Source organism: Macaca mulatta, chromosome 6 (genome assembly GCF_049350105.2).
Source record: "Macaca mulatta isolate MMU2019108-1 chromosome 6, T2T-MMU8v2.0, whole genome shotgun sequence".
Taxonomy (NCBI): domain Eukaryota; kingdom Metazoa; phylum Chordata; class Mammalia; order Primates; family Cercopithecidae; genus Macaca; species Macaca mulatta.
Window position 1 is genome coordinate 132,555,690 of NC_133411.1, and position 24,059 is coordinate 132,579,748.

Genomic DNA, 24,059 nt, shown 5'->3' on the forward strand with positions numbered 1-24,059 from the left:
TACCTGTAATTATTTTCAGGAGAGAATGTGTAGCTCTTACTATATTCTTAGAGAGTTCCACGACCCCAAAATATTGCTGATTGCCCTAGATATTTGTCTCAATTTTAGCATCATTTTTATTCTTTAATCTTTTCTAGACTTGACTTCATCTGATTGATTTTAACTTAAGCTACAAATCTGCTTAATTCTGGTTATGAATTTGGAGGGTTTAATGAAAAGACATTATAGAACTATCATTGTTTTAATGACATACTTTATGCCACAGAGTATGTAATTTTGCAGTGTACAATTTAGGAAGCTTAGTGCCAGAACATTTATTCATGTGTCTACTTGAATTTTACATCTCTCCCCTTAAGGTTGCTCTGGCCAACAATATGCTGGAGGGTCCCTATACTCCAATATGCTTGGCACTTTGTGGCAAGATTTTCATGACTTTGTTTGAAAAAGAAAGAAAGAAAAGAGTACTGAAGGCTTTAGAATGTATTTAATTTTGGTAAGGAGCTGGGTAGTATTACTGGAAGAGCATTAGGCTCTGAGTTGGAATTCCTCTTGTACTCCTTGCTAGGTCTGTGACTGTAGGGAAGTGCTTAATGTCTCACTGTCTTCATCAGTAGAAGGGGATGATAATATTTACCTCAAAATACGATAAAATATAAAGCAGCTAATTCAGAACCACACATGTAATAAAGCTTAAGTAGTATATTCTTCTCCCTACTTTTTATTAGTGTTGTCCACATTTTCCTGAAACAGAAGTTGACCCCTATTAAGAAACTAGTCTTAATTTTACTGGTAGATTATGAATTTTACTGGTTTGTTATTGCCATGCAGATTTGCCAAGGGATCTAAAAACATCAAGAGTTTTCAGATTATTTCATAGATATGGATTCCTTAATTTGAACCAGATAAAAGGAGATCAAGGAAGCAAAGAGATTCATATGTATAGGATTATCACTTAGAAAAAAAAATGTTTGTTTTGTCATATTCTGATAGTATTCTGTATAGTGCTTCTCCCTTTTCAAAGAACTTTTCTGTTTTCTCATATTATTCTCACAATCAGAAATGGGGGACTAAGCAAGAGAGAAAATATTTTTAGAATCTCAGGTACAGTTATTTAAGGGCTATCATTTGTACCTTGCTAGAAATAGCTCCTCATCAGAAAACCAGTGATGACCTCTACTGTGTAAAAATATAGTGGGTGGGCTTCTAGCGTGCCCATGATTTATTTGGAGTTCTGTCTTGGTCATGGCATTTTTACCTTTTTGGTTCTTTGTTAGTTCATTTATAAAGCCAGAGGGTAGAGTCTGTGATTTCTAAGGTATTTTTACTTCTAAAATTTTATGGTTCTATTTTATTTTTATTGTTGATCATTACACAATTTGACAACTTAGCTAAAATCACTCCACATTCTGTATACAAAGATAACTGCACCGTGATTCAGAATAGTAAGGGTATTTTAAATTTCCTTTTATACATTTGTTTTATATATTATGAGGATAAGATGTTTAACATATTGGGTTTTTCTTCTTCCATGCATGCCATATGCATTTAATAAATGGCAGTCGGCAGACCACAGGGCAGCTTGGGACTCCCAGCAGGCAAATCCCCACCATTTGAGAGCTCACCTTGCAGCAGACAGACATGGTGGCTCGGTACAGGTATTTTCTGATTTTTGCATGAGTGATTATTACCCAGATTTATACAACTAACCCTTTTTTTTGGAACTCATGGCATGATTTCATATCTTAATGGAAAATTTGTTGCTGAACTTCTCTAGCCATAATTCTATTCCTTTGTTATTTAACCAGAAAAGCCAAAATTAACGTGGTCTAGAAAGACCATCAGGAATACCAAGATTTTTCCTTTATTCATTTTTGCAACTATATGCAACAGTATTTAAGTCATACAGGAGATTAGAAAAACAAACAGTATTATGCTTGAAATAGGTATTAAACTTGACTTTCCAATAATAAGATCAGTCTTTTTAATGCTTTAATTAATGGAACATTTTTGTATTTTTTCCCATTCATTGACTTTGCCTCCTTTAAACTTAATCAGTTAAATATCTTTTTTCATCCTTAGTACTCAGAATATACTTTCTGATTAATTGTTCAAATAAACATGACCCTAATTTTTATAATAGCATGTTTTGTTTGTACTTATAAAAAATATGAGATGGAAATTTTGATGACAAATGTTTAATACTCCCGTCAATAAATTGTGTGCCTTTTTAGATAAATTTAAAGCACTCCCTTATTTATGATTTCTTTTCAACTTTTTTATACACTTAGAGACAGCTACTTATATGTACTCAGCCCTCCATTGCCCCGTAAATTTTAATCATTTATGTATATTGTAGAAATAGGGAAAGATTGCTGCGTCTCGTATTGTCTTTTAAAATGTTAGTTTTAGGTAATCTAAAAGCTTAAAGTAAGTGAGATAACAAATGTTATCTCAGTACATTTCTATTTAGAATTTTTTTTATATTTTTATTTTTTCTTTACATATTTTCACCTGAATAATTTGCAATTTTATCAAATTTGCATTTTTCTTAATGTATATATTTAATCAACTGATTCTGTACTCTGGATTCTATTCTTTCTTGATTTGAATTCTAAAAATTAAATCTTATGAGCTCTCAAGTCTTTCTCACCATTAAATTTTAGAGGTAATTTAAATTATATAATCAAGTACTTTTGTAGACTTTTGTAGTTTATGGAATTTTCAGTAATGTGTGGTAGACTTATTTGAGTAGATCTATAAAAGTCTAGGGTGAAAGACTTAGAGGTAAGGGTATCTAAATTGTAAAAATTTTTATGACCTCAATTCATATAGTTAGAAAAGCTAACCAAGCAAATTATGTTCTATTTGCATAACACAAACTATATTTTGTACATATCTATATATGTTCATATGTTTTTAAGTTTGTGTGTATGTGTGCAAGTGTTTTGCTCAGTGCAACAATTAAGGCACTATTAGAAAATTGTCCTACCATTTCTGTACCATTACCAGATTTATTTTCTTAGCCTCTTCTTACTCGTATGTGATTCCCTGAGGTGGCTCAAAGGGTCAATGAATTTCATTATTCACTCATTATTTCACTACTTCATGTTTATTGTTTCACATGTTTTCACAGAGGTGTTTGAACATTGCTCATTTCTCATTATTTCTAAGAGTTTTCAGCCTACTGAGACTACATTGGACTTCATCCTAATATTCAATAAGTGATCAACTTAATAGATTTCTAGTAATACATAAATACATAGGTAAAACAAAGAATAGTATTTTCATTGACTTCATGTATTTTATAATATTAACTGACACATGATATGATGGACTAATATGACAGCCTAAGTAGGATCATGCCTGAATCCTTCCCACTCCAAAATAAAGACTGAATTCATTTATAATTTATGTCCTGTACACTTCAAAATTATTTGAAAATTTATGGTATGACCCTTGTGTAATTGGACTAATGAAATTATAAATTAAAACATAATAAGACCAAAGAAAAGTACCTGAAATTTGAACTAATATTATTATAATTGAATACTATGTTTGATTCTAAATGAAGGCAGAAAGGGAAACAATATGTTCTATTAATATTCCTCTCGTTGTCTGATGGAGGAGAAATAGAGAAAAAAACTTTTTAGTAATACAAAAGTATGAGAAGAATTTGCCTTGGGCTTCTTTGTGCAATGATCATTAAATCACCTGTTGAACAAACTTTCAAGCATTGGCTTTGTAGGAGAGGCAAAGACTTTATATGGCAATTATTCATAACAAACATACTAAGAGTATATCATCAGATAGATATTTTAGGAAAGACATTTCCATCATTATAGGTAGCTGTCTGGTGTTGAAATGTGATACAGATTTAAGATATCCAGAAACAGAATCAACAGTTACTTAAAATGACTTGGTAAAACTATGGCTTTCACTCCTCATCAGTGCAGTCTTTTCCTTGGAACTGATCTTTGCTGTCAGTGCAGCACTGAAAATCATTCCAAGCTGTTTAGAGTTGACATATAAGATGAAATCTCTTGCCATTTTTGACCTATGGAAAGATCCTCAGATATTTATTTCACATGTACTTTTAGTGGAAATTACCAGCAGAGTCTACATTTGAACTCCCCACCTTTCCAGAATTACTGTATAGCAGACCAGACATAGAGTTACCAAGTTGATGATGTTGCAGTTAAGATCCCAAGCTCTGCAGTCAGATTTGAGTTCAAATTCTGTGCCAAGTTTATTTATTAGTAAATGAGGATTTTAACAATTCCTCTACCTTATGGTTTTGTTGTGAAAATTTTAAAGAGTAATTAGCATAGAGCTTGAGGCTTAGGAAATGTTAGATAAGTAGAATCTGTTGTTTTTGCAAATTAAGAAACTTGAGTAGTAGTTTTATTTTATTGATCTCTGGGAAGTGAAGTATTAGAGGTATAGTCAAAAGAAAGCATTGATGAATGGGATTTTTCTAATTTTATCTCTTTAGTTCAATCATATTAAGTCAGTAGCTAAAAAGATACAGCTGTACATTCGATAAACTTTTTCCATTCACGAGAATAAGAATAATATTCAAATATCTAAAAACTTTATTTTGTATCAGCCTGTGTTCTGGAAAACCCCTAGGGGAATCAAGTGTGCCCCTCTTGGTTCTCTCTTAGAATCATTGGTAATAATAAATATGGCTGAGAAACTCAGACTTAACCACATTCAGTGTCTTGGCCATTCATTACTCAGCAAATAGCTAAGTGTTCGTTATATGCTAGGCTCTTCTAGGTTTTTTTGAATGAAAAGAAGTGTATAAAGACATGGTGCCTGTGTCCATAAAGAAGTCAGTGGAGAAGGCTGATGAACACGCAGGGTGATACGTGGAGATAGCACAGGGTACTAGGAGAATTGATAGGAAAAGCACCTAACCTGGATGAGTCAAGACTTTCTGGGGAAAGTGACATCTAAACTGAGACATAAAGAATCAGTGGGAGTTAATCAACTGAAGAAGATAGAAGGGGTCAAGAGAGGAGTATACCAGGCAGTGAAGACAGTATGAATAAGGTTGTGGCGAGAGAGACATATTGAGAAGCTGATTTAGTTAAGCTGGTGTGTGTTGAGAAATGAGACTGAGAAGGTATGCTGGAGGTAAATCACAAAGCATCTACCGGGTCTTGTTACTAAATTTGGCTTTATTCTGAGGATAATGGGTAGCCATAAGGGGATTGGGAGACCAAGTTTGATTAGTGTTTTCTAAAGATTGCTTTTGCTGGAGACTAGATTGAAAGGAGACAAGTCTAAATAAGGGATACAGCTGTCAAAAGTCTGTAGTTGAGGAAAAATATTGAGTAGTGGGGATAACAAGAAATGAAAGACTTTGAAAAGAATTAGAAGGTTGAGTTTAGTTGGGTATGGGCCTGAGGAAAAGTTCCGTTGTTACCCCTTTTTGATGTGTTTCTACATGGCAAATCAAGATCCCCAAAATTAGGTTTTAAAATATACCACTGACAACAGATAGTAGTAATCTCTAATTCCATTTTAGCTGTGCTTTTCACTGTAGCACAAATCCATTGAGCTCAGTGCCAACTGAAAATCTGATCCTGTATAGAGGCAACTGTAAGCAAAGGTAAAAAGACAAATATTAAGGACACTGCTGAAAAATTGTTTACATGCTTGTACTATGTACATGTACTATGAATACCTCCTGATTGTTTGGAAATCTCTTATAGTTGTACAGTCTTTGGTTTGAATCTAACGAATAGTGTGACTCTGAGCCCTTGGGAGAAAAAGGGGCAGAATTACAAATGGTGCATATATGTTGTGCAACCAGGCATTGTTGAGGAAAACGAAAGAATAACATTCATTGTTGTAATAAGCAGTCTGATCTTTCAGCCGATAAAGCATCAGAACAAATAAAAATACAGCTGGTGATAACGGAAAAGGATTAGGCAAATGTATCTTGAGATGATAATAAAACATACGTGATTAAAAGTCAAGAGGAATAGTAGATACCATTATCTCAATTACATTAATTGTGAATACTGACCTTTATAAAACATTTCTAATACTAGTTTTAGTCTATAAAATATTTGAAAATGCAGTTATTAACAAGGAACAAAATCTAGTGACTATTACAATCACATCTTTCTATTCGTAGTTTTCTGGGGTACTGAAATCTGCAAAAGAGGTTGTGGAAGGAGTATAGTTATATGCCTTTATTACATAAATTGTAGTTCATCTCCTTTGATCTAGTTTAGGAAATTCCTTATCTATTGTCATTGGGGTAAATCAGTATTATGATTTTTTTTTTTTTTTTGCATTAACATTTACAGTAACATCTCTGAAGACTGGGATGATCAAGGAAAATAATTATCCTGAGTGGGAGTTAACTGAAAATCCATTTTGGCTTATCTTTGTTGAAAGTTTGTGAGCATGTCACTGTGCTTTAGGGTCATCTTTTGCAATACCAAGAATACCAATTATGCCTTTAGTCTTTAGGATATGTAAAGAAGTTGGTTTCATATAGTATATGTATACTGTAACACAGGTTCAGGAAATTATTTGAAGTCACTCTTTTAACTATTAATATATCTCATTAGTGTGCTTTCTTATAGATGCCTTTTAAAAAAGCTGAATACATAAATATGTTTTAGAATTTCTAATAGATGATTGGATAGATGAGAATTTGGCTAATTAATATATTTGGTAAATTCATACATTGTATCAAGGCTCTACTTGGTAATCTTGCTTACAGGATATCAAATAGGAAGACAGGCGGGGCGTGGTGGCTTATGCCTGTAATCCCAGCACTTTGGGAGGCTGAGGCAGGTGATCACTTGAGGTCAGGAGTTCAAGATCAGCCTGGCCAACATGATGAAACCCCATTTCTACTAAAAATACAAAAATTAGCCGGGCATGGTGGTGCACACCTGTAATCCCTGCTACTTGGGAGGCTGAGGTAGGCGAATCGCTTGAACCCGGGAGGCGGAGGTTGCAATGAGCCAAGATTGTGCCACTGCACTTCAGCCTGGGTGACAGAATGAGACGCCATCTCAAAAAAAAAAAAAAAAAAAAGGCAATTAGGAAGACAGTAGTATAACTAATGTGTATGAATTCATTATATTTGGAAAGTACATTAATTGGCTTTTAAAAATCATTGACAATAAAGATACTACGTGTTATGTCTGTACTCTATAAAGTCTATAAGAATAACATCTTTTGGAATTGGATTTGTCAGGCATCTGTTAAGTTTATGATTATGTCCCAGACTTGCTTGTGAGCTCTTTCTCCAATATCCCTCTTAAATTCTGACAGTAAAACTGGAGTCTAGTTGCCTTTTTTTTTTTTTTAATCTTCTTAAAATAAGAACCGTAGTAAGTTTCTTGTCAAATTGGGAATGTCAGAGGAAATTTTTTTTTAAGAACAACAACAATCCTGTATAATGCCTGAATTATTTTTTGAAATGTCAAACCTCAGAATATCTGCCATTTTTATATACTTTTAAGAAATCAGCCTGATGTACACTAGTATTTCAGAGACTCATCTTCTAGTTCAAGTTATAATTCTAGAAATGTCACTTAAATAGAATTGTTCTTTAGAATTTGGCTTATAAAAAAATTTGTACATATTTGATTGTTTTAGCCTTCCAGGAATATAATGATATATTATTTACAGTATTATATCTTCATTACTTCTTTGTAAAACCCTTTTGCAAAAAGGCACAAATTTTAAGTGAAAATACTTTTAATGCCATGATACAGTCTCAAGTCACTGGTGTTAAATAGGCCAGTTTTATGAAGGTCAACAACAATATCCTATCTTAACTCTGTTACCACAGTGATTCTATTCTGAGCTTGGGATACTAGTCTCTACTCAGAGGATTGGGGAATCTGGGAAACCCTGGAATATTTACATTAAAGGAAGATGTTGCTTCTTTCTGGTCTGGTTCTGGTCAACCAGGTAAAATGGGATTTGAAACATTTCAATAAAATAAAGTTTACCAAAGTCAGGTATAAAAAGTCTTCCTCTGTGAACTGAAGTAAATCAGATTATATAATTGCAGTGTATATATAGTCACTGTTGCTAGAAAATGTGTTGTAATTAATGTTGCTAGAATTTAGACTACCTGGGTTTTAAAATTTTCAGTTATGTTGCTTAAAATAAGGGAAGACGTGTCAGAGGAGCTGCCTGTAAGTTGAGGTGGCATCCCTCTACCTTTCTAGGGCCATTGAACAAAAGGGAGACTAAGAAACCTGTTGAATAGTATGTTGAGAAAAGAGCAGTGGAAATTGTTCAGTGAACTGTTTGATTATGTACTGGATACATGTACTCTGTTCAAGGTAGTGGAGAATATGTGAGATAAGAATACTGCTTTCTATCTCCTTTCCAATTTAGTGCAGAGGCTCTGACATTTTCAAAATTAAGAATAAAGAACCAAATTATGTTCAATAGTTAGAACAGATAATTATTTTTAAATGTTTTCAGAGAGAGAGAAATAAAGAGAAAAAATTTACAACTCAATAGAATGACAGAAAGGAGGAAGCAAGTACCCCAGAAAAGGAGAGGCATGCTTAGATGTAAGAGTATTCTTTTCTGTAGATAGCCTTTGAAGATTATCAAGGCAGTTTTGTGTGTTTTCAGCTGTAGGCACAAATGCAGTGTTCATTTCTAAGTACTTACTCCATATAGGATATAGGAAACTGAATTTCTACTATTCCTAAGTTAACTCAAATATGTTGGTTGATTTGTAGTTATTAATACTTTCCTTGGAAATGGAGAGGGTCTTGTTTCTCTACACTAAAGTGTCAGGTCTACAAGGACAGGGATGTTTATCTTGCTTACTTTGATATTCCAAATACCTAGAACAGTGCCTAGCATGTTGTAGACTAAAGTAAGAACTTAATTAAGTTTTAAAAATATAATGTACTATAAATACTACTTTTAAGTCTAATAGTCAGTTGTCAACTCTGTAGCCCATGCCAGTGTTGCTAACCTTTTATTTCATTTAAAGAGATTAGGTAGTGAGTAGGAGGGGCATCAAAGAGAATTCTTAGATTTTTGAGTCTGGAAGTCTAGAAGATGGGAGGGCTTTAACTGAAATGGGAGCCATGGGAAGAGCAATACATTTCAGAGGGAGTAGGATAAATTTTCCTTCAGAAATGCAGAGTTTGAGGTGCCAAACTTGGCTTAGCAAACTGAGGATATGGGTGAGTCGTTAGGCCTAGGGAGTCCTTTACCTAGAGGTGATAGTTGAAGCCATGATTATAGATGAAACATAGTGATAATGATGGCGACCATTTATTGAGCTCTTCCCATATGCCAGGCACTGTGCTTTGTATGTTGACATTTATATATTGATCTCATCTCACCCTCGTGTCAGCTTTGTTAATTAGATGCTACTGTTCACCATTGCATACTTGAGAACACTAAGGTTTAGCAAGGTAAGGTATCTTTCCCAGAGTCTCATAGCTGGTAAGTGGTAGAGCTAGGCTTTGAGTCTAGACCCAACTTACTTCAGAATTTTCAGCGATTGCCAAGTGAGTTGATGTGATGTACAAGAAAATGAGGCACTGAGCAGAGTATCCTGAGTACATTTTCTAGGAATCTTTGGTAACCTTTAAGATAACTCTTATTAGGGTTCTTATGTAGGGTTGGAGAACTGATTGCAAGGAGTAAAGGAATAAACACATGGAAAATTTTATAAAAATGGAAGTGGTGAGTTATATACTTTTTTTCCAAAAAGTTTAGTGATGAGGGAAAAGGAAGAAATGGGACAATAAGGTGAATTTGCGGTAACAAGAGAATTTGGGAGAATTTGGGAATTTCCGCATGATTTTTATCTTGTTTCAGGATTTCATTCATGCGTACATGCATTCATTTATTTCAACAAATATTTATTGAGTGCCTATTCTGTGCCAGGCGTAGCAGGAAACAATACAAGGTCTCTGTTGCCCTGGAGCTTAATTTTAATGGAGGTAGGGACGGATGTCAAGAAGTACAACAAATAAATGAGCAAGCGGATAAGAAAAACACAAACACTGATAAATACTGTACAGATAATTTAAAATAGGGTGTAACATAAAAGACTGTGTCAGCATAGACGTTTTTAGCTGTGTGATAGAAAAGGCCTGTCTCAGAGATGCTCTTTGAGAATCTGAAAGATGAGAAGTCAGCTAATAAGTAGGAAGAGAATTCTAGGCAGTGACAATAGATAATGCCAAGGCCTGTAAGTGGGAAGAATCTTGACATACTGGATGGAGGCTAGTGAGCTTCAGAGAAGGTGATGTGAGATCAGAGAGGTAGGCAGGCATCACATCATGTGGGACTTTGTCAATTTGTGTAAGGAGTATAGATTTTTTATTCTAAGTGAAACGGGAAGCCAACAGTTGGAGAGTTTTAAGCAGGGAGCTATATGTGATGTGATTTGCATGTTAAAAGGAGCACCCTGATTGCTGTGTGGACAATACTTTTGAGTGGGGGACAAAGCAGAAGACTAGATAATAGGTTTTTGCTCTTAATCACATAAGGTATCATAGTGGCTTGGACTGGAGTCCTTGTATTAACAGAGATGGTAAGAACTGATTAGGTATGGGATATGTTTAGAGAAGGATTTAACAGGATCTGCCATTGATGGATTAGATGTGGGTTTTAAGTTAAAGAGGAATCACAGTGACCCCTACATTTGAACAACTGGGTGAATGATGGTGTTGTCTATTTAAACGGGCGGTTTGAAATGGAGACTTGAGCATAATTGCAGATTGAAGTGAAGGGTCCATTAGAAGGAGTAATATTGAAGTTTTTCAATATTCAAGGAAAGTAATTCATGATATAGCAAGGTGCCAAAGGACATAGGCACACAAGAGGAAACTGATTGAGACATACATGTAGGAGTTAGCCTTAAAAACCAGAGGGAAGGAGACAGAAGACAGAGATTTCGAAAAGGAAAGGAAGTAAGTTGAAAAGCACGTATTAGATGACCTTGATCTTTAATACAATGCTAGACCTATTACTGTATTTAGTTATGAACACGTTGCTACCTATTGTTTTGTTCCTCACATTAACTTTCTAATTGAAATACTTTAACCTTAATTATGTTTATCCTTGTATAACCTATTTAGTATGTATGTATATTTATGAGTGTGTGTACATATGTATATATATAAAAAATTTTTTTAAACAGGTTGTAAGTTCTACAAATGGAGAGTTAAACACAGATGACCCCACCGCAGGACGTTCAAATGCACCCATCACAGCCCCTACTGAAGTAGAAGTGATGGATGAAACCAAGTATGTGTTTATTTTACTTGTTTTAGTAACTCTCTGTTTTTAAATTATGCATGTTTGAGATTTATAGTTACATTCAATTATTTCAGGAAATTTTTTTTAGGTAATAGGTGCATGTAAAACAAGTGGTATACTTAATTATTTTAATCACTAGAATAAGTTTAAAACAGTTCTATTCCAGTAAATATTTTAATAATACAAAATATTTAAGAACTGTGTTCAAATTCTTATAATTGACAGCGTTATTTTTAGCTTTTGAATTTTAGGAGTGTTGATGCATGGAAGTTATTGATGTACTATCAGTCTTTTTTCTGTAAGCATAAGAGTAAATATTAACTTTATAAAATGCATGTTTTAATATTTTGAATTGGTTTTTCAAAACATAAATTATAACAACATTGCTTGGAAAAAAGTATGAAAAACAATGTGATAATTTCAATGTGGGCTGTTTCTGATTCTCTCTCTCTGTCTCTCTTTTTTTTCCTTGTATTTTTTTTTTGTGTGTGTATAGCTGCCAGAAAGTGTTGAACATGTGGTGAGTCTCAAGTGTAGGCAGGCAGAAATAGCTCCGTTGACTGTAATTTCAAATATTTAGCATCATTTTGTGTATTTTGAAAACAAAACTCTCAACACAGCAATTATAATTGGTAAAAGTTATTCAAAAGTATTTGATATCATTAAGATAGCTCAGAAAAAGCAAGAAATAATTGTTTGAGGAGCTCTTTTGCCTGCTGCAACTTTTTTACTTTAAGTGACATAGATTTGGGGCCACTTTTTAATTGCATAGATGATACACCAACCCTGCTTGTGCTTGTGCATTTGTTTTATAATAGTTTTTATTTGCTGTTTAAATAGATAGATTTTTGCATTAAGCTTTCTTTTTTCTGTTTGCAATTGTTAAATACATGTAGCAGATCTCATCCCCCACAGTAGTATCACTAAAACAGTATTTCATTTACTAACCAGTTATCATTGCCCTTGAATACAATATTGATAAATTTCATGATAACCTTGTAGTGAGAAAGCCATTTTAAAAATCCTCATCTAAATAGTTACTAATAATTGCAGATATTATGGAAAGTAGTATTAATAGAAATAATTGGGGATTTAAATTATTTTCTGACATTTGCCTTTAGTTGTAATACTGTGCTTAAAATGCTTCTGTCAGTTTCAGGACAAATTTTGAGTCAGACTGGGAGTGAATAAAGGAAGTTGCTTAGTTTAGTAAATTTTGAAATATTTTACTTATATCCAAAGACACCTTATATAATTTTCAAAATAATGCTCATTTGCTGGCTGCAAAATTAGGAAACTTTCGTGGATTTTTTTCTTAAAGAGCAGTGATTAAGAATCCATTTTAATCACTTTTGACTATAGAATGTATTGACAGTGTGACTAAGACTAGTGTATTTCAAGATATAATTAGCTGTATACTTGTATATTTTTATGAACCGCAGAAATAAATCCCTGAAAGTATAGTCTTACTTGTGTGTTTTTAAATCAGAGATAAAAACAACAGCTTATCTTTGTGAATTTTAGGTACAATCATAAGACAGGAAAGTAGGGTGGTGGTGTGACAGATTCGACTGCACATGTCCTTTGCAGTTAAACATAGTTTGTAGAATCCTGTTTCTGCCACTGATTTGTTACCTTCAAGAAAGCTTGTTTCTTTTTCTGTAAAATGAAGCTAATAATACCTACTTCATAGGTTGAGAAAATTAAATGTGATAAAGCCCTGGTGTTTTGTCTGGCACACGGCAGGTACTCAATAGCTATTATTACCCCTGTTTATTTCTTCTCTTCCAGCTGCCAGTGACATTTCTCATCTCTGTTTTTGGGCTTGTGCCTCTTTTATCTGTGTTCTATATTTTTACTTCCATACCCACACTCTTCACTGAAACTAGCGGTTCTGTGTTTACATCCTCCTGGAGACTTGCTTTTAATCAAATTTATTAAATTTATCCATTTATTCATTTAGCAGTTACACTGCTGAGGTTTCCGAAATACCTAATACTGTCCTTGTTCTTAAGTACAAGCCAGCAGGAAGATTGCAGTTGTACTAGTATATGTCAGTATATGATTAATATGATGAAAAAGGTATTTTTAAAAATGGTTAGAGGTTGTAAAGATAAAAATTACTTGCTGACATGGATGATCGGAGAATACTTGATGGAAAGTGGCTCTGAAGAATGGCATAGTAATTTATGCAGTTGGGATGAGTGTGGGTGTGTGTTTGGGTCCCTATCTGTAGACACTGGAGGATGTGAAAAAAGGAAGTGGTGGGAAGGCTGTTCCTATAGGAAGCGTTCTCCATTGCCTGCCATATTTCTTGGCATGGCATCAAGGCCTCTCGTACCTGTCATAGTCTGGCCCCTGCCTATCTTTGCAACTCCGTTTTCCATTCTGAACTTTATATAGCATTGGTTCCTTAAATCTGCCTTTGCTATGTTATCCTCTTTATATACTTCCCACTTCTTGAAACTTACTGAATTTCTTGAAAACAAGGATTTTTTTCATCCTCAGATTCCTAGTGGCTGTATGTCCTAATAAATCATTACTAAATAATTAACAATGTGGTATACCCATACAATGGACTGCCATTTGACAATATAAAGAAATGAAATTGAAAACATTGTGCTAAATGAAAGAAGCCAGATACAAAAGGCCACATGTTATGTGAATCCATTTAAATGAAATGTCCAGAATAGGCAAATATATAGGCACCAAAAGATTGGTGATTGCCCAGGGCAGGGAAGAGGAGGATGGGATATCTTTATAGAGTGATAGAAATGTTCTGAAATTAGATAGTGGTGATAGCTGCTCAGTTGTGAATACTAAAACACACTGAATTATATACTTTGAAAGGATAAATTTTATAACGTGAAAAATATCTTAATAAAATGGTTGTTTTAAAAAAAGTATAGCAACTCATGATATCAGTGAAGCCTTACATCAGGTGGGTTAGGTAGGTTACAGAAATCCTCAGAACTTTCCTACCTCTTTGCTGGATAAACATTCTATTTAAACAAGATTTTTTTCTTTAGGTTTATTCTAACATTTCTACAAGTTTATTATTGTGTTCCTCATCTCCTCTTAATCTGTGACTAAGAAATTTGGGCATGACTTTTTTTCTTTTTTAAGAGATAGGAATCTTGCTATATTGCCAAGGCTGGCCTTGAACTACTGGGCTCAAGTGATTTTCCTGCCTCAGACTCCCCAGTAGGTGAGACTATAGGTGCACACCACCATACCCAGCTCCTTTTCTAAATTGCATCTTACATTTCTCTCTGCCACCATTTGACACATAACTAGGGACATGCTTAGAATTCTTTCAGAATTTCTTTTTCATCTTTCGTCTTACCTATAATTAGCAGAGATCCTTCTCACCCCACCCCATTAAGTAGAATGTATTCTATAATGCACATTTTAGCATCCTCATGTTTCCTGAGAATAGTACCTCATTGGGGTAAATATTTGATTTCCAAATGATGGAAAATACTCTTTCTCCCATATGGAAAATGATGGGAAAGCTAATTAGCTTCATTAGTAATGAGGTTTTGTCTTTCTTGTTTACTGTAGTTGAGAATTTTAAGACAGGTGATACAAATGATAGCACCTTCATCATTCATTCCAGGTATTTAGGAGAACAAAATAGTTTAAGTATTTACTTTTTAAGTAGTATGAAACCGTCTTTTATTCTTTTTCTTTCTTTCCGTCTTCCAACATTTACTGAACAGATTATCGTGTGTTTGATAATATGATGATTATTAAGGTATGTCAAAGTTTGTATACCATTAGGTTGGATGGAACGTATACCAACAACTTTTATACAATGGTTCTCAACCTTGATTTCACATTATAGTTACCTAGGGAGTTTTAAAAATGTGCTAATATTTGGGCTGTATTTTCAAGGTTTCTGATTTTACTAGTTGGTCTATGGTGGGGCTTGGTTATCAGTATTTTTAAAAAACTTCTCAGGTGACTCTAAGGAGCAGCCAGTGTTAAGGATCATTGGTCTAATACAAAGTATTACACGATTGCTAATCATGTAGGAGAGGGATAATTGTTACTGGAGTTCAGAAAATGGAGTATGTCCTCCTAGTTGGGAAGATCAGAGAAGTCCTCATGGGTAAGGATGCATTTACACTAGTTCTGAAAGATGAGAATGATTTGGCAACGGAAATGGGTGGAAGGAGTCAGGGAGAAGAGGTTGGAGCAAGGAAAGAATTGAACCAGTCCAAGGAGTAACTCATGCAGGCAGAGAATATATGAACACATTAATGAAAATTGAGATAGGCTAATTTCCCAAATCTCAAAGGGCCTTGGTAGCCAGTAAACAAATTTGGACATTATCTTTCTCAGCAAAAGAAAGGAAGCCAAGAAATGACATGTGGTTTTAAGCCAAGAAACTATGATCAGGTTGATCCTTAGGAAAATTAATTTGGCTGCAGTTATGAGGCTTATGTCACTTCCTGGGGTTCAACAGATTGCAGAAAATGGTTTAAGAATATAAATTAAGTTTTCATATGAAACTAGATGGAGAATTTATATTTTGGGTTAGTAGTCTCTAGTAAACAAACTGTTCCTTAAAAAATGTTTTAAGATTACAGTATGGGACCATTTGTTTAGTTTCTATAATACTGAGTGTTCAGGAGTTTGATAGTCTCTAGAACTGTAAAGATAAGTAAAGAATAATATGTTTCCTCAAGAGATCAGTTCAGTGAGGAAGAGAGAGGTATAAAAATTATAATACAAAGTGACAGAGACTGTGTCACTCTTTTGGGAGAGAGCAAATGGATTTTAAGTGGAAAGAAGAGCATATGCAAAGATACAGAGGTAAGAAATCCCACTTGGCGTATTCTGGGAGTGGCAAGGAGATTTTTTGCTTCTTCTTACTTTTCCCTTCCTTCCATCCATAGTATAGGCCACCTGGGAAGGAAGCCTAATGGAGGATGAGACTAAGAGGAGGGTGGAAATAAGTTGGGAACCAAATTCCGAAGAGCTGTGTGAACCTAATGCTTTAGTCAATGTAGAATCATTGATGAGATTTAAGAGGAAAAGGGCATGGCCTTATTTATGATGGGGGCAATTTGGATGACAGATTGGAGAGAGGAGAGACTTAGACTGGGAAGTCCTTTAAAAGGCACTTAGCAGTGGTGGCGGCAAGTTGAAAAGTTCTGAACTAAGCCAACATGAGAAGATGGGAAAATTTTGAAAGTCATTTCAGACTTAAGGGACTAATTGCAAGTGGACAGGCAGGAAGAAGTTGGAGATGAAAATGGGCCTGCAGGCTTTTGGGTGGAGTAATTTTGTAGATGATCTTGTTCTCTGATCTAAACTCTTTTTGCTTAGCTAAACGGTTCCTTGTTTTTTCTGTAAATCAAGAGATCCAGAGATACGAAATTACACTTCAGGTTTAAACCTTAAGGGGAAATATTCTTTGTGAAATAATTAAAGATTAGATGCCATAAAATATACTTTCTGTACACTCATCAACCCAGGTCAGGAGAAGCTAGGTCCTGGAGTGCTACGTGGGTAGGTCTAGGAGGTACCAACAGTCTCTCAACCAAAGGGTGAGCAATGAGTCATCTTAGAAGGGATAAATAAGAACATCATATCCAGATAGGAAAACATGCTTCAGTTTCTGGGTGGATTTGAGAGAAGAAAGTATATGACATATATCCAGGAAGAAAAGGCAAATAGATGAAGAAAAAGGCAATGAACAAAGGAGAAATGGTGGTGCGGTGTCAATAGCAAAAGCCTTTGTGTGTTTTCGGACTTTGATCCGTTTTGATTGCCTGTTTGTTGCCTAATAGTATTTAAAGAAACTAAAGTTGTTTCTAAAGTTCATCTTAGGACTTAACATTTATTCCCAAATAATTTTAGAGTAGAGATGTAGCTTCACATTTTGAGAGGCTGATGTGGAAGGATTACTTGAGCTCAGGAGTTTGATACCAGCCTGGGCAACATAGTGAGATCTTGTCTCCGCTAAAAATAATTTTTAAAAAATTGCCAGCTGGGTGCCTGTAGTCCCATCTACTCAGGAGGCTGAAGTGAGAGGACCACTATTAAATAAGTACTAACTTTGTGCCAGTTTGTTGGGCTATAACTGAGCAGTCCTTTATGAAGCTTAAATTCTAGTGCAAAGGCAGATAATAAATAAAATAATTTCAAAGTAAGAGTAAGTTATTACAGAAAAATAAAACAATAGTGTGATCAAGTGGCTACATGGGAGCAGCACTGTTTCAGATTAAGTGCTGGGGAAGAAGAAGCAATTGAGATGAGACCTGATTTCTTAATTTCTAAGGCTATAAATTAGCTATTTCGGTAATTGCTTTTATCTTAAGAAATAAGCCATAAGGTTAAAACATCAATTTATTTCCTAACTTCTGTAAGTATATCATATTTTTTGCACCTCTCTCTTATCTATGTGTTTGGATGTATTTGTATCACATAAGGCAATGCTGTCCTCTGGTGGTAGTAACTTTAATAGCATGCCAGCTGTACTTTTGCAAATCTGTTATAAGGATGTGTTCTTTATTTAGTGGGATTTATTTAAAATAGATATCCTTTTTAGATTGTGTTTGAATTTAAGGGCCATTAGAATTTATTTGAAAATCTTATTTAGTTTCAAATAAGTGCTTGTCATAGTTCAGTAAAACACTGTTGAAGGAAAGATTACTTAAGTGTGAAGATCTCAACTCTCAGAACTCTCAGTACTGGAAATACAAACTAAGCAAAGTAAATTGCTGATACAAGTGTAGAAAATCTAGGACTTGGTCTTGTTCATCAAAATCTGTATTACATTAAATTACCCATTTCAAAGGGCTAATACAACTTTAGAAAACTTTGAAAGAATCTATTTGGAATTTGAAAGGACAGTGTTTAAGAATAGTGAGCATTATTAAAGGAATTTTATATCAAACAATAAATTTCAATTGAAATATGGCTATATACTTAAATTTAATATTCTAAGTATTTGTTCTGTCACTTCTAAATACCTATTTTATGTCTTGCTTTCTGCCATTTGGACATTTTTCTTCTCTTTTCTAAGTCTTAAATTTAAAGGTTCATTTGGAGTAAAGGATTTTATTTTTTAGAAAGTAATTGAGATTTGAGAAATATTAGGTAGCTGACAGGTAAAAATAAATTTGGCTTTTTTTTTTAAATCCAGAACAAATCTATTACATCTGTAGTCTTGTACTGTGGCAGCTCTTCTCGAGGCTCTTGACTGGGTAATCCATTTCCGTTCTTTCTGCTAGTCATCTCCATGAGAGTAAAGTTGATAAACATTCATCATTACATATATTTCTAGTTGAATCTTTATTTACATTCCATGGTCTAGTCGATGTGTACTGTTTGGTTTACTTAAAAAATGCAGTTGTGTAATTTGGTTTTCAGTACCCTCATAGTCGTTTCATAATTATGGCAGAAATCACAATAAATAATTTAAAATTATTTTTGACTAAAGATAACGTGGGTAGAGAGATTATGTAATTTAACTGGACAATGTAGATTTCTGTTTACATTTATTTCACGGAAGTATATAAAACATATCTAGAAGTTATGTTATTTTCTGTAATCTTTTGCTGGATGGGACACCTGAAGCTATTTTTTTTTTTTTTTTTTTTTGAGACAGAGTCTCACTCTGTTGTCCAGGCTGGAGTGCGATGGTGCAATCTTGGCTCACTGCAACCTCCACCTCCTGGGTTCAAGTGATTCTTCTGCCTCAGCCTCCTGAGTAGCTGGGATTACAGGTGCCCACCACCACGCCCAGCTAATTTTTGTATTTTTAGTAGAGACAAGGTTTCACCATGTTGGTCAGGCTGGTCTTGAACTCCTGACCTTGTGATCCACCCACCTTGACCTCCCAAAGTGCTGGGATTACAGGCATGAGCCACCGCACCGGGCCAAAGCTATTCTTTTATGAATATAGATTGGTAAGAATTATAGAAACATCTTTATAAGGTCATATTACACACAGTCTGAATTGGGAGCTCTCGGTGATGAAATCACCATGTGTATAAATATACTTTGCTTTTATTACAAAATGTGATTTATAAACATGCCCACACACCCACAGAGGTTTCAGTGGAAATCAGGGATACCCAACCATGCTTGTCTGTGCCAAAAGTAAACTCAATGTTAGGAAGGGGTTGACTGTTTAAAGGTTAAAAGAAAAGGTGCCTAACTATATGTAGTGTTGTCATGTTGTATATTCTAATAGACTGACTCAGACTGTGAGGCTTTTAAGATAGGTGTGTATGTAATTTTTTTTCTTTTTTTTTTTGGTGGGAGCAGATCAGTGATTCTCATTTTTCATTTCATACCAGACCACAGCATTTTCCCACAGCAGCCTGATGTGTTGCATCTCCTCATGACTAGAAGAATTTACTGTGAGAGAAACTAGTTCTCTTAAGGATTACATCTAGATTTTTTTTTTTTTTTTAACTTTTTCTTTTAGAGGCAGGGTCTTGTTCTGTTACACAGACTGGGATTCAGTGGCACAATCATAGTTCAAACATTCCTCCCGCCTCCGCCTCTCAAGGAGCTGGGACAACAGGCGGGTGCCACCATGTCCAGCATGTGTGTGTGTGTGTATATATATTTAGAGATACTTGTGTATGTGTATATATAGTTAAAGAGAGAGAGAGATTTAGAGATGGGGTCTTGCTGTATTGCCCAGGCTAGTCTTGAATTCTTAAACTCCTGAGCTCAAGCAGTCCTCCTGCCTTGGCCTCCCAAAGTGCTGGGATTACAGGCATGAGCCACTGTGCCCAGCCAAGATTTTTTTTCACCTAGAAATAAAAGTCAGGATTATATTGTTTTGCATATGCAGTTTTGACTTGTATAATGGAATCACCTCAGTTGTGCTACTTTAAATATTAAGCATAGTTTTTACCTTAACTAAACTTTCAATAAACTTGACCTTCTTTAACTCTTAAAGAATTTAAAATTGCCAGTCTTGACATTCTATAAAATGTGTTTTCTGTTTTTCACTTTTTTAATATGATGGAAAATGTTGACTAGTGTATATTGGAGTATCTTTTTATTTTTGGAGTCTAAACTGATTATTGGTAAGAATAAGCTCCCCAGTGTTAGGATCATTATTGCCTTCCTTATGGCTTCAACAATCACATATAAATATCCGGGAGAAAGGGTGAGAATGCATAGAATGAAATTCTCAGTTAGTCTTAGTGAAAAACCTTTTGAATTTAATGGCTCCTTTTTATGTTGCATAGAATGTCTTGCTATTCTTAAAAGGCATGTGGATGAAACATAATAGTAATAACTCTGCCATATTTTCACTAATACATACGCTTCATTGGTGTAATCACTGTTTATCTTGCACTAGACTGTTGCTTTTTATGATCATTTAAGTTAATATGATACAGTCAACTTTGTGACATTTTAGTGCTTTTAAACTAAAAAGAGTGTTTCCCTCATCTGCAGGTGCTGCTGTTTTTTCAAACGAAGGAAAAGGAAAACCATACAGCGCCACAAATGACTCTGGACACAGACAGATCCTGGGGAGTTACTTACATGTTCATCTGCTGTCTTGTGATTAAAATCATCTCTGTAGTGACCACATATATTTTCAAGGACTCACTCTTAGAAACAAAAATGTCATACTTTCATACTTCATTTTGTGGTTGTCTTACATTCTTTTTTTTTTTTTCTAATTGAACTTTTATGGAAGCTTTAAAGTTTTGTCAAAACATGAGTGCTCTGCCCATCAATGAATGGAATGGACCAATGAGGTGGTATCGATGAATATAGTTCTATAGAACATTTTTCAGAAGTTCTTCTGTTGCAGAAAGCATACAGTATCTTAAGTGTCAACCAGTTGTATACCTAATCTGGTTTTTTATAACTTCTGTAAGGGCATAATCAAACAGGAATTTTCTTTCTCAGTGGATAATACAACAGAGAAAACAGAGTTGCCCAAATGTTTAAAAGAAGTTATTCCTTGAGAAGTTCATATTTTGTGACATCTGCATTGATTTCAGTGTTACTGATGGTACTGTTATTCATAAGTCATATTAACATTCTCTCTGTGAAATCATGGTACAGTCACTGCCCAGAGGTACTGAGGAAAAAGCAATATGGGTTCCGCAGATGGTAGTGGTAAAATGAATCTTAAGTAGTGCGGTAAATATGTGCTCTGCTTTTGTTGCACCACCATGTGAAGTACTGTGTTGCAGAAGTGGCAAAAGCGCTTATTTTTTAAAATGCAAAATATTTGTACAATGTAACTTTATGCTTCCAAATAATAATGTATGTTAGACATCAAGAAATGAATACTTTAAACAGTGATATATGTTGGAGTTACAAAGAAATACACTAAGGAGAGGTAGTAAATGTGAACCTTGTTGCAATGTGTAAGGTGGAAGCCTAAAGAAATCTCACTGAAACTTACTGCTGAATGATTACATTCTCCCCCAAGCAGAAAACTTTGGATGTGCCATGCAATGGTGTCTGTGTAATTATTTTGCTCTTTGATAAAAAAAAAGACCCCCAGCAATAAAAAGTGGGTCACTCTATGCCCTCTGTGCACATTAGTCTCTTGTATTCAACTTTGCTGATTCTCTGGAATTTTCCTACTCTTTAGCATAATTTTGATGATTGAAAAATATTTTGGAAAGGATGGGTCAGGTGCTTTGCCTCCATAGTCTTTTGAAGTGCCTGCATATGAACAAAAAAAAAACAAACTAATTCTGTAAAAAAGGAAGCCCATTCCACTTTTCAAGTATGCTTTGTTTTAAGCCATAAAGACACACATGTAGTTTTCTCACATTCTGCTAGCCAGAATTTTCAAGAAGGGTTAAAACAAAGCCTGGCTAGAAGGATAATTATTTTGAACAAATCTCATATTCATCTTTCATTTATAAAATTGTTACTTACTCCTTCCATGCAGTCTCTTCGTTGTCTTTAAGTGTGTGCCTTCAGGCATGCTTATTTATTTTTATTGTCTCAAGGTAACATTTAAGATTTATATTAAAGTAAATCTACATTTTTTTACTTCATTATTGCATTTACAGGGATTTAATTATACTTTGTAATTTATTTTTCTTATTAGCCAAAAGTTTAATGCATTTTTTTGATGAATTAGGCACCCACATGAACACCACAAATCAGGACATTGTTTTTCATTGTTGCTATGAATCCTGTGAATGATCTCTTTTTATTTTAAAGACCTACACTTAACCTAGAAAACATTTGCTGTATAATTTGGTCAACAGTTTCCATTCTATCTATCTGTATACTGTCATGATGTCTTAAACTGCAGGAGTTACATACTGAGTTTATATTTTTATTTGCTTTGAGCAAGGTAGATGGATGTTTTGGCAATTATAATGTGAAACCATTTCTTTCTTTACAGTATTTGACCAAATTTGTGTGTCTATGATATTTGTAAATACATGCGAATATCTGTATTTCTTATCATAAGCCTATTTAGTTTTATTCTCAGTAGGGTTTTTTGGATTGTACAGTGTTTATATGATCTGAACTCCTTATACATAAGAAGGTGTGTATATTAATCCAATTATGGACTTAAAATATTTTAAAAGTATAAATACCCTTATTTGCTGCAAAGACCAGTGTGTAGACATTTGCTTTTTAGCAATATTTTTAAGTGCTCCATTTTAATGCCAAGGAATAAGTCTTTTGGCAACACAAACTGGTCAATAATAGGTAATGCAGGTATGTTCAGGTTAAGCCAACAATGTTTTGCAGTTTTATGCTTATTTTCTGTCAACACTAATGAAGTCAACATTGCCTGAATGTCTGAATAATGAAACACATCCCTGTTTAAAAGTATGTAACTGAAAAAGAAATAAAAAAAAAAAATAAAAGTAGTTTTTTTAAACTTGCTCTTTCCCATTTCCTCTAATGATGGGTAAAATAATGTCACTCCCTAATTTAAGATAGGAATTTTAAAATTTTGCTTTATTTAGTTGGTTATATATGAGAAGCAGAGCTAAAGGAATATGCTTTTGTTATTTTGTTTATGTTTTGTTTTGCTTTCTTGAAATCCAGTGGTAAAGAGCACACACTAGAAAGGATCTAAGCTTTCTTTAATATTGAAAAAAAAAATTATACTTCTCTGAACTGTTTAATAGAGCAATAGTTAAATACATCTTCTGATAAATTAAGGGAAATAGAATCATTTTTCCTCTTTGAGAATGGAATCATACTATTATGTTCACAGAAATTAAGCATTATTCCAGTTTTAAGTGAATGACTTTAAAATCATTGCAGATGGGGAGCCCATATTTCTAACAGTATCTCATAGTTTATCATTGTGCTAGGTGCTTTACGGGAGTTTACAAAATGGCATTAATGGTATGCTACTTACTGAGGGATGCTACAGGTAAGATAAGGCAAAGCAGCCCTCTCTCAGCCTATGAATATTGTGTCCATTAAGCAGCAGAGACCTTCAGAAGCAGGAGAAAGATCTGGAGATGACACATAACTGTAAAGGTTCTATTTAGAAAAATTTGACTTAAGATGGGGATTTCAATCTGAATGAATATATAGTTGCATTAGTCAGAACTCTTTGAATTGAAAGTGACAGAAATTTAACCTGGCTTGAGCAATAAGAGTGTGCATTATCTCATTTAACTGAAAAGTCGAGTGGTAGGACTGCCTTCAGACATGCTTAATCCTGGAGTTAAGACAGGAATCTTCTCCATATCTTTTGGTTTTGCTTTCCTACCCTGCTGTTTTCACTATCAGGAAGACTTTCTATGTGTCATGGTAAAGTGGCCATCCACCATCTT

At 34.3% G+C, this 24,059-nt stretch overlaps 1 protein-coding gene across 44 annotated transcripts in view; it reads left to right on the plus strand.

Moving 5' to 3' along the window:
* The window catches only part of CSNK1G3 (casein kinase 1 gamma 3), a 103,596-nt gene extending 80,986 nt beyond the window's left edge, over positions 1-22,610 (plus strand). For 14 of the 44 annotated variants that reach the window (XM_028849158.2, XM_078003903.1, XM_078003900.1 and 11 more), the window contains 3 exons: positions 11,171-11,277; positions 11,786-11,809; positions 20,728-21,986. In XM_028849158.2, the coding sequence (XP_028704991.1) occupies positions 11,171-11,277; positions 11,786-11,809; positions 20,728-20,782 (186 nt within the window). In that variant the 3' untranslated portion in view covers positions 20,783-21,986. 44 annotated transcript variants of the gene reach the window in all.
* The last annotated feature ends 1,449 nt before the right edge of the window (positions 22,611-24,059 follow it).